General features: G+C 36.6%; 1 protein-coding gene across 1 annotated transcript; it reads right to left on the reverse strand.

The window, feature by feature from the left end:
- Positions 1-268: 268 nt before the first annotated feature.
- On the reverse strand, positions 269-2,833 carry LOC115727702 (uclacyanin-3). Its single transcript, XM_030657967.2, has 2 exons — positions 2,310-2,833; positions 269-795 (listed from the first exon to the last, which is right to left on the reverse strand). The coding sequence occupies exons 1-2, from the start codon at positions 2,476-2,478 to the stop codon at positions 401-403; spliced, it is 564 nt and encodes a 187-aa protein (XP_030513827.2). The 5' UTR covers positions 2,479-2,833; the 3' UTR covers positions 269-400.
- Between the last annotated feature and the right edge of the window lie 9,154 nt (positions 2,834-11,987).

Genomic DNA, 11,987 nt, shown 5'->3' on the forward strand with positions numbered 1-11,987 from the left:
TTTTTTTAAGAGAACATATGTTAGTATATATTAGTTACAAATAATATATTAAATTCAGATTATTATATTTTGCACCATTTATGACGTATATTTGTATACATGTACTAAGAAATTAATACAAATAAGCACCGTTGCGCTAATTAGATTGTGATTCTTCCAATTGTTAGTTATAGAATAAGTTCAAATTAGCACAATTCATAATGGTCATGAAAATTCTAGTTAGTTATATATGTTGAATACATAGCTAATTTATTCAAATTAACATAGCTCAAGAATCAGAAATACCTCAATAGATAATCAAATGGAATCCGAGAGACCATGTTTTTCCACACGCCAAATGTTGCATACAATAACCAACTAAAGAGGGCAGAATTCCACAGCAAATTGCACTGGCTCTTCCCTAGCACACTAGAGCAATCGCGGTCACTACCACAGATGAGACTCCGATCATCACATGGCTCATGCCGAAAGCACCGGCGGCCCCGTTGGCTTTAGGCGGCGGTGGAGCGGTTGTTCCGGTAGGGGTGGAGGGTGGAGACCCAGTCGGCGTGCCCGTGGAGGGAGGCGACAATGGGGAGCTAGGGGTGGTGCTCGATGAGCCAACGGTGATCGCCAGTCTCATGCCCCCGGAGCAGTGGCCAAGCGTGGGACAAATGAAATACATCGGGCCAGCTGAGCTAAGGGTGATGGTGCTGCTCCCGCCGGTGAAGGACTTCAGGGCGCTGCCGACGTTGCAGTTGTCGTAGTCGTCTTTGCTCACTTGATCGACCGAGTGGGTCAAGGCATACGAGAACACTAGTTGGATGTATCAAAAAATAGAAAAGGAAAAAGTCAACGAATTTGGATAATGATATTTTTTTTTTGGGTCCAAATTTGGATTATGATTAAAAGGGGACATTCTTGCAGATCATAATTGTGCTAGCATAAAGAACTAGACCACCAAAAACCATCACGGCGTCAACGATTTGGTGTAACTACGTCTACGTGGACATCTCAACCTCTCATAAAGATATAATATGTTGTCAATTCAGACAGTTCACACATGTACGCACTATAAGAAAGGTGAAATACATTAAATAAGTGCCTGAATTTGAGCAATCTAGCTCCAAGTGATTGGCTTGATGTTACCATCAATTTAGGCAAATGTCACATCCTCCGAGGTGTTTTTATTTTCGAAAAATAGAGGATATTAACCACGTGTACCTCTTATGAAACAAACGAATATATATATATATATATCGATAGACTCTTGCATAAGAAAACAATATGAAAAGTGTGCATAAATGATTGATGAAGAGAATGATGAAAGTATGCAAAAGAAAACAAGATATGGAAAGTGTGTAGAAATGATTGATGGGGAGAATGATGAAAGTATGTAGAAGAAAACAAAATATGGAAAGTGAGTTTGAAATGATTGGTCAGAATAATAGAAACGCACGACACTACCTATTCCGAGGTTTACAAACGTCTTTGTTTATGGAACCGTCTAAACGAAGGGCTGTATTCGTTATAAATATATATATATATATATATATATATATTGTTTTTCATGTTTCACGAAAATATTTAGATATAAATTATTATCGGTACTTAAAATAATTCTTATCGACTAATTACTTCAAGCGATAGAAGCCATCATTATCATCACATACAAAATATTTTAAAGTACCTGTCTCGATTAGGATCTGTATGAAGCTTGACATGGTTAATCACAATTTGCAAGGTTAACCAACCACTAAAGCCAGTGTAGAACGGTTGTGGGTTGTATGAAAGAAGATTATGCAGCCCGTCTACTTAAAATTAAATCCCAGATGAAAAGTAAAAGAATATAAATATCTGTTATGATATGATGTTATAAAATGAATTAGTATGGCCGTCTCTGTCAATGGTAAAAGATCTACTTTGCCTGGTGATGTCAAGCTTTTGACAATTTTGCACTGTCAATAATCTAATCTCATAAATAAAATTTGGGTGTTACGTAGTCTAAACCAATCACACACATATGTCCTCTCCAGGTTTCAATCAGAGTGCGTGATTTCGATCCAAACACAACTTAGTATAGACTAGCAACCAAATCGCCATAATGGATGGACGAAAGCTTGTGACAGACTCAAAGTTTATATTGCTTGATGCATCGAATCTTTGGTATCATTCCCTCGAATAAAGTGTCTCCTTGATGCAAATTTAGAAATCGCATCGATATTTCATTTTGGGGGGAAATTCCAAGGCTTACAAGAGTCAGGCCAAATGTAGAAGTTAACATGCCAAGAAAGAACGAAAGACCATGGTGAGCGGTCAGCTTAGCATACCAAGAGTATCACCAACATTGAAAGTCTGGGAAGCAGCCCAAGTCCCATAGTCATAACTTTGGGTCCACCCCGAGGAATCGCCCACAGTGTGAGTTGCCCCATGCACCTCCGCCGGAATAGCCAGCAGTAGAATGAGCAGTGCCGGTGCCGTGAGAGAAGCCGTTGCCATGTTGTCTCTTGACGGGAGGGAGAGAGAGAGAGAGAGAGAGAGAGAGAGATCACAGGGAGGGAGGGAGAGGGAGAGACTGAGGCAAAAGTTCTCAAAGGCATGTTGTGCATTTTATAAGGTACCATGACCTGCTACATACAAACAAACGCATGAACTTCTCTAATTTTTTTTACTTTCCCCTTAATTTCCTCATCATCATCAGAAGAAGTCACCCCCCAATTGATTGTTTTTTACTTGAAAATGTCAATCCTAACTGCAAAAGTGGACAACAATTATTTAGGAAGAAGCTCCAATTTTCTTCTGTCTTGTCTACCTAACCCAAGGAGGCTCTCTCTCTCTCTCTCTCTCTCTCTCTCTCTCAAAGTTTTCCGACTTTAGAGATGGAATGGTTCAAGTTCATCAAGTAGGGGCTCCACCAGATGAGTCAACCAGCTTGGCGAGAAATAATAGGAGACGCTCTGGGTTTTGTTTATGGAAGCACATGCGTCCCCACGTCGATCGCCAGCTGAAAAGTAAGACTCGAACATGGGTTCATGATCATCATCATTCACCTACTTCTCCATCTCTCTGTTGTATTCTTATGCAGTCGAGAAAGAGAAATGCTAGACGTACCGAGATCAATAAGAGAAAGCCGTATGTGTTTTCGCTAAAGTGATCTACCAAGATACCCACAGCGCTTCAGCATTTAATTAAATGCCCAATACATCTGCGTGCACGTTCCATCCATGGGATCTTTCGACCATATAAGTTGATACCTTAAGTTAATCTAATCGGGAATTGATCCCTCTGATGAATGGATTTGATATGTTGGCGTTGTCGTGTGAAACTTTTAGGTCATCCATGTATTTTGAGCCGGGGTGGGACATATCGATTTAGCTAATCTCAATAAGACCCTTTGATGTGCAGACGAATCATTTTAAAGCTAAGAGAACTGACCACATGCAATGTATTTAATATTACGTGTAACATCCAGTGTCGAGAACGAAAATCTTATCGGAGCACAATTCTAACGAGTGACCGATAGCTTTGTGCATTTGAAGTCAAGCATAACACGACTCTCCACCGTTCGTACGGAATCATTTGCGGTCACTACTTTCCCGTTGAGGGTATAGTTCGAATCCTTTACACAAGCCTGATGTCCCCGGGATACGCCCACCCCACCCACGCACGCCTTTCTTTGACGAAGCCTACGTCGTTGCGCCTCAAGAATGTAAAAACAAAACCAGAAACCCTAGATAGAATCCCTACGTTATCTTTGACCACCACCTACTACACACGAGAAAATAATTAACGAATCATGCCGGGGATTAGGTTTAGCATGATCCTCTCATTTTCTCTTCCCTAACTTAATTTATTTTATAAAAAAAATAATAAAAGAATGCATTAGTTATCAGATGATAGTGATTGTCTCTCATGTTTGACCATATGAAGGGGTTGGTGAAATTGTTGAAAACACGCTTTCTTATTTATATTCTATGTCGTTTGAATTTCTTCTTCTTCTTTTTTTTATTTATAATGAAGACATGATTGAAACATGAAGATCAATGAATTGGGCAATAATCTTTGAAGTGATCACACAGACATGCATGCAATTTTCAACTCTCTCTCAACTAACATTCGAGGAATCATAAGATGACCTAGGAAGATAAATTATTGCTCAGCAGGCTCATCACGCAACCTGTTTCTTTTTTAAACTTTTAGAGTAATGTTGATTGAAAAATTATTAATATAAGCTCTTATAAAATTGGATTTAAGCAAGCGAAACAAGCTCAAAAATTGCTTTCAAAACTTCTTCTCGTATCACCATTTTTACATGCCAATTTGATAAATAGTTTGGTCATATCCCCCACATAATTCCAAACATGCGAAATTATATTCTTTATCTCCACCTAATCGGCCGAACGAGGCTCATCCAGTGGCGTGGTTGAAGAAAAGTCATTGTGAGTTCCAAGAAGGAAGGGCCTTCGCTTGGAATTTGAAAGTAAACACTTTCTCCTTGGACAACAATATGACAGCAACATGGATGAAATCAGATAACAGTGTACAGGTGGGAGCAAAAATTTGCTGGTCAGCCGTATGGATTAAATTATCCGAAAAATCCTAAATTTTAATCTTAAATCTTTTAGTTTTGTCAATTGAGTCCTAAACATTTTCATATTTTGAACCCATTCGGCCAATTTTAGTTGGAAGTTGCTAAAGTGGACGCGAGTCATCATACGTGGCATGATTGACGTTGACATGAATAATTGTTAAAATATTTTTTTGAATTTTCTTATTATTTTTTCTTGTTTTTTTCCATTTTTTTTTCCTTTTTTTTTCTTAAATTGGCCAGCAAGGGTGTTGATGCCCTTGCCAACGGCCAACGAGAGCCCGACGACCCAATGGCAGCCACTTTAAGGAAAGAAAAAAAAAGCAAAGAAAAAATAGAAAAGAAAAACTTAATAAATTTAAAAATATATTATTAAAAATTGTTCACCTCAGCGCCGGCCATATCACATACAACGATCGGTATGCACCCTAGCGATTTCCAATAAAATTGGTAGCATGGAATCACTTGAAAAAATGTTAAATGGTTTAAGATTCAATTACCAAAATTTAAAAGTCTATGACTAAATTGACAAAAATACAATAGGTTTAGAATATTTTTTTACAATTTTCTCCAATCACAATATAATTTGTCGCTTTTTCGGAGAACTTTGAACATCCGACTAAACCTCATGAAGTACGTAATCTCCCCTTTCCGCATGGACGAGGCAATTATCGTGGACACACATGCCTGCTCTTACGGAGGAAATCTCAAAAGAAGGCGAAAATATGTGACAATTCGAGTGCTGTGATATTGGTTAAACACTTTCATTAGTTAAAATAATCTACATGGACGGATCTCGAGTTACAAATTAGGGTTAACATAGAAAGCTATAATATTGTTTGGCCAAATATAGGAGAAAGCATTAAGCGAACCCAAAGAGTTAAGTGGAAATCATTGCTAGATCAAAACTTGAGGATGACTTTGATAAAATATTTTGGTGAGTACGTTTCTATTAAAAAAAAGTGATTTTGATTAGAATTAATTTTTTAGATTTTGTTCCCTAGTTGAGTTTTAGAGAATCAGAACGCGTTTGGTAACCGTATGAAATTTCTATTCCTGGAATAGAAACACGTTTGGTAAGCGCACAAAATTTCTGTTTTGGTAAATAATTTCTCTTCCCAATTTGTCATTTAAATCAAATAATTACATAATCACATTTGATGACTTTCCTCGGATCCCACGGTTGTGATCCTCTTGCACCATGATATCTTTTTGTCCAAAATAGGGATGCTTCGGATTTGCTCCTTGGAAGGACAATAAGCTAAAATTGTTGTTTTCCCATGCTTCTATTGAGGCTATGCATGTACCAAGAATGGAAGAGGTGACTTTAATTATCTTTTATTGCTCGGAATGCATAAATTTCATCTCTACCAAATAGGTGGCTCAATTTTACCTTTGGATACCATGCCAATGGTCAATGATGCAACATGGTATTCCAAGAACAAATCAGCAAGGCTTAGGAATAATCGGAAGGCAAAATCACCAAAAACAGGATTGGCTAGTTGAATGGACCCATTTCCTACATTTTGAGATTTTTTGGGAATTTTTGGCATTTTTTGAAACAATTTGCTCATGAGGGGCAAAATCGTCATTTGGGAGAAATTGGAAGGCAAAATCGTCAAAAATAGGATTGGCCAATTGAAATGAACCATCTCCTAGTTTTTTTTTTTTGGAATTTCTAATTTTTTCCAAAATTTTAGATTTTTTTTATGAATTTTTCATTTTTTGGATTTTTTTAATCAATTTTCTGATTTTTTTTATTAATTTATGAAATTTTTATTTAAAAAATTTATCCAGTCAAGTCAAAGTTAACCCAGCCCATGCCTCGCGATCGCCCGACAAAAGTAAGAGAAGACTATCGTTACTTTTTTTATTGTCAAAAGTATTCTTTTTTTGGAAAATCAACTTTTTTTTGTTCTTATTTTTGATTCAAAAGTGTTCTCGAGAGCAAGATCAGAATCATTTGCATTACCAAATATGCTTTTAATTCTTTTTTGCTTTGGGGAACAGAATCAAAGGAACAAAAACATTACCAAACAAACCCAAAGTAATTGTTGGAATATCATGCTATGCAGACTTACGGGAAGCTTATGAAAGAAAAAGTTCACAAGGGCCAAGATCCTCAGCCTCCATCGATCATCTGATATCTCATCATCCAAATAATTAACTCGTGTATCCATTTATCTCGTTCATCCAAACAACTAATACGTGGTTGAGATCTGTCGAGGCACCGATGGAGCTGTCGAGGAGGGTGGAAATCCTTTGTCCGCCAAACAGTGGTTGGAAATCATCATCATAGAGAGACAAGTAAAATGGGCCAAGTAAAAGAACTTAGAGGATTTGGCTAATCTCTAAGGCTAAATCTTGCGTAGTTGTTGTTGCTCTTTGGAAGAAAGAAGTCCAGCAACAGGGCCTTGTATACCTAATGGACCTGGGGCCCAAGACCTTGACAAGATTGAAAAAAAAAAAAAAACAGCGGGGGGTCGGGGGCGGGGTTTTTAGGTTCAAATACTTAATTTCAGGATCACTAACTCATCTCTCTCTCGATCTTGAGTCCGTCAACTTTTCAGTTGAGAGCTTCATGCTCCTATTAAATTTCAAGAATAGTATGACATTTTTCGTATGAACCTTAATGGTGCCATGACTTTTCGTGCGAATACTTAAATGCTATATTTTTCGAAAATCGGTCACTTGATAAGTTATTCCAACTACATATCTCCGATCAGAATCCTAGGTAGTATTATTTTAAACATACACATATCCCATGTCACCTTGTTTAAAGATAGTTAAATCTAATGTGCCAAAGTGAAATGAAAAATTGTACTCTTTTAATGGAATCGTTCTATCATTATCGGTACTATCCCTATCTTCTAAACCTTTTTTTCCATTTCGCTCGATGCATTTTGGAAGACTCCCTTCTCTCGAGCAATGAATTGTGCGAGAGCGGTCGCCCTCTTTCATATTACCTTCCGGCCTTATCAACTTCTTCCTTTAACTTGTAGTTTCTCTTCAGGGGTCTTCAGGGCTCACCTACTTTGATCACTAGCTCGACCTAAGCTTCAGCCTCTCCTTCCTTCGTCTCCACTCGGTTGGTTGTTCTATGAGCCACTCCCAATTTCCTATTTGCAACTCAACACGTGGTTTAGGGTTTGTATTGCAACCGAACCACATCATCCGAAACGCGTACACTGATGGCATCGTTTCTCCGACATGCCATGTCAGATAATTTCATCAAATTAAATCAATGCGAGATTTTTAGGCAAGGAAAATCTCCTAATTAATCACTTAGTTAAGTGATCACTAGAATAGTTATACTTCCGAATGAATGCCATAAAGAAAAATTGCGAGACATTTTTAGGGAAAAGTACGCAAGATCTAAATGTTGGGAGTGCACAACAGAAATTTGATACTTTTATCGGGAGAGATCATCAAGCGAGAATCCAAGTCTAAGCTTATCAACAAATCTAGTTATACCAACTCTCACTAAAAAAATTTAAATAAATAAATAATGGACCAACTTCAAGTAAAAGCCCAAATCTGAGGCCATAAATCATAAACTAACAAATTATGAGTCGACTTTAATATATTATCTGCTCCACAACACATTACTCATCCGATGTGAGACTTTTCTAATATTATTTACCTTTGAATCTCAACATTAAATAGGTGAAAAAGAGTGTGAAAAATGCCAAGAAAACCTTCCTCGAAACATACTTTCGAAAATGCATCTGAAAGTGGCAAAGGCATTGTTCTCGTGCACTAGTTTTGTTCATTTCTCCACTACAATCGCCATCACTACCCAAAAGAGTTCACTGTGGTGGGTCAAAGTCCAATTCCGATCTTGACCAAAGAAGAAAGGAGGAGGAAAAAAGTTCAAGAAATCCACGTGTTTTCCCTCTGTCGTCATTCGCACAGCATCGCTGCCCACCAAAATCTACGAACTATCATCCTAGAGTTTGGCCAAGACATCGAATCTCAACTTCAGGACGAGCTTCAATTCAAACCTTATTTAGGCTATGTTAGTTTCGGTAAAAATAGATAATTTAAAATAATTACTTATATCGATGTATAAACTTAATATATAAAAAATATTTTTTATTACCGACAACAATCTATCTCCGAATATTTTATTGGGTAATGAAAATATTTTTTATTTATTTATTTTTATAAGCGAAAAAATCGATCATTTCTAAGAAAATATCTTTCAAATTATGTACTTTCGGAAAACGAACGGAGCCTTAACTTTAGTATTTTGTGTCTTTTCCCCACAAGATTGCCATGGCGACCATGTCTCAACAATTGCAAGATCGTCCTATGGGCGCAGTCATCGGGGTCCAAAACCTCGGCCAAGCCATTGTGGGCTACCCCACCATCCCGAAAACGGTCGCATGATGGCAGGGTGAGCTCACGGGAATATGTGGATTGTTGGAGTGAATTGTGACCTTTAGGGTCCATTTATTTCACGGAAAATAACTTTCAGAAAAATGTTTTTTTGTATATTTCGGCTTTTAGTTTGCGAAAAATAAGTTAGTCAAGAAAAACAATTTCCATCCACGAAAAAAATCCTTCAAAAGTGGGGTAAAAGTTTTTCTCTTTTTGAAAAAAGGAAAACATTTTCCCTCATATTTCTTTCATTCACTCCTTTACATTCATTTTCTTTTCAATTATGTTTTATTTTTTTTTATTTTTTTCTTTACTCTATTCTTCTTTTTCTTTTTTAAAAATATTTTTTCCTTTTTTTTCTATGCTTTCTTCTTCGGCCGCTCCCCAGCCATGATGACGGCCGAAAAACTTGAACTTTGTTGGATCCGCTAATGCTCGAAGCTTGCAGATTTGGCGAGGCCAGCTCATTCCCTACTAGAGAATGGCGACGCCCGAGGCCTTGCCCCGGTCGGTGGCATTCGAGGCTCCACCTCACCTAGGGAGGTCTCTGGCCATTCTTGTGGCCACCAAACAGATGAAGAAGAAGGAAAAAAAAGAGAAAAAAAAAGTATAAAAAATAAAAAAATTATTAATGAGTTTACGGTGAAAAATAAAATTGAATTTTTCATACATAATAGCGAAAAATATTTTCTACTTCACTTTCAAAATTTAGCCAAACACCAGAAAATATCGTGATTTTTTAGTTTTTATTTATTTATTTGTGATAACAAATTATTAATTGTCATTTAAAATGTTACTTCGTAAAAAATTATCCTTCGCCATTCATCTATGTTAAGGCATATTGGAGGAATAATAATTGAACTATAAAGCCCGGAACAACACCAAGCACAGTATACCATCAATTAACATTTTAATTCATCAAGAATTATAACACTTTATTCGCATTATTGACATTTGAATTAAGTGTCTTGGTAATTGATAAATTGATTTAAGCAAAATACCTGCAATAGATACTAGAATCAAGAGAAATATCTAAATCCAAAGCCTCCGTCCATGAGCGTGACCAGCAAAGGTAATAAACTAGAGAGCCTTGACCAATTAAAAAGATCATATGTTGGAGCTGAAATAACTAAATTCAGGATTGTTCAAGCAAGCCAGGGACATTCTATAGAAAAATACCTCACTTCCGACCCTCTCTCTTTTCCACGATTTGGGTATGGGACGTGGGATTTTTTTCCATTAAATAAATTCAAATATCTGGATTTTGTATAAGGCCAAACAACACTACACGAGATTTTGTAGAATCACTTTCAATTGTTCTAAAAACTTAAGGTGTTAAGTAAGCAGAGATTAATGAACACGAAGAGCATATAAAACCCATTGTCAAAGGATGCAAGACAATATTTTAACACTCCATTTCACATGAAAGCCAGATTAGGAGGAGCACCATGTAATTTGATTAGGATACGTGAAATTTGATTGATGGGGTCCGATGTACATAGGTAAAAGAGATACCACCCACTCTAATATCTTATTAGGAAATTTGGTTACCTTAAACTTTTAGAATATTTAGCGGTGGTCCCACAAAATCTCACATGATATCAAAACTGGAGTCCTTAGTTCAAATCTTTCTAGACCCTTATCTGCCTTCCTAATTATATGTTTCCTCGCTTCAAGCTTAAGCCAAAGTCTAGCCTATGGGTGAGGGGGTGTTAGAATATTTAAATATTAAACTGGGCTTTCATCTAACAATTTAAACCTTTCGAACTATTGGAAGTGATCACATAAAATCTCAAATGGTATCAAAATTAGAGTTCATAAGTTCAAATCTTTCTAAACCCTTGTTTGCCTCCCTACTCTCATCTAACAGTTTTTTTATGGCTTCCTACTCATGCGGGGTATCAAAATATTTAAATGTTAAATCACATCTTCATCTAAAAGCTTAAATTTTTAGAATAGTTTACACTGATCCCTTAAAATCTCATGTTGTATTAGACCATGAAGCCCTAAATTCGAATGCAAAAAGTTTTACAATTCCAGGACTTAATCTGAAGCTGAACTCAATCTTCATAGTCTTTTTCTCAAACTCATCCCAAAATGAAACAAACAAATATCAAATATTAAGGACGCGATGGTGCAAGAGACCTGACATCACACTTCAATCAGGTTGCCGGCTGGGCTGGCCCATATATTAGGGCCATTGTTTTGTATTCTGAAATCGTGGATGCGGTGGCCCGAGCCTTGAGAATCAAAGCGAGATAAAATTCACACCTTCGGTCGCAAACACGTTAAGTGAAAATCGTAAGTTTATTATATGTTACAGCAGTTTGCATAACAGTTAAGATGAAATGCTCCTAATTAAGATTAGTTTCGACAGAGGATCGGTCCTCTGGTAAGCCGCCGGTCTGTCTAAGCTGAGACACTATTGACTTCTTTTGGCGCATGTGAGACCAACTCATATATTTCATTGGATTAGGTGGGTCTAAAAGAAAAAAGACGAAGAAGAAGTAAAACTAACTTACTGAAGATTTTAAGCAGAAGATCTAATTCAAACAATGATTTCACTCGTTTGAGTAATCAAATAACACATATACATTCTCAAGCCTTAATGCATTGACTTGTCTCGCGATAAATGCAACAAGTATTTGTAAAATTGAACAAAAAAACAGCTTATTAACTCGCAAAGCCTTTCAAACGACATGACCTTCTTGATAACGCTGATTGTTGACACCCGAATTTTTAATCGGTTTTCCTTTAGTCTTATTTTCCAAAATTCCCAAAAATTCACAAAAAAATAAAAATTGAAAAATCAACATTGGAAGCCTTGGCCAAGCATAAGGAACCAATTTGGAACAAAAAAATAATTTTTCATATTTTTCACTTTTTTTTAATATTTTCGGAAAATAGGAAAATATTAGAAAATGCATAAAAAATACCTTTCGAGGTCACAAAAATACACAAAAATATCCAATATTTTTCTTTTAATTCCCTTTTAATATTGACCTCAATAAAAATCAAAAATTGAGTTTAATCTTAG

Source organism: Rhodamnia argentea, chromosome 9 (assembly GCF_020921035.1).
Source record: "Rhodamnia argentea isolate NSW1041297 chromosome 9, ASM2092103v1, whole genome shotgun sequence".
NCBI lineage: Eukaryota > Viridiplantae > Streptophyta > Magnoliopsida > Myrtales > Myrtaceae > Rhodamnia > Rhodamnia argentea.

Excerpts from the sequence above, each read along its gene's own strand:
- LOC115727702 (XM_030657967.2), bottom strand. The coding sequence starts at position 2,478 with ATGGCAACGGCTTCTCTCACGGCACCGGCACTGCTCATTCTACTGCTG. Across the intron at positions 796-2,309 it reads CAATGTTGGTGATACTCTTG|TGTTCTCGTATGCCTTGACC; the intron begins GTATGCTAAGCT and ends ACATCCAACTAG.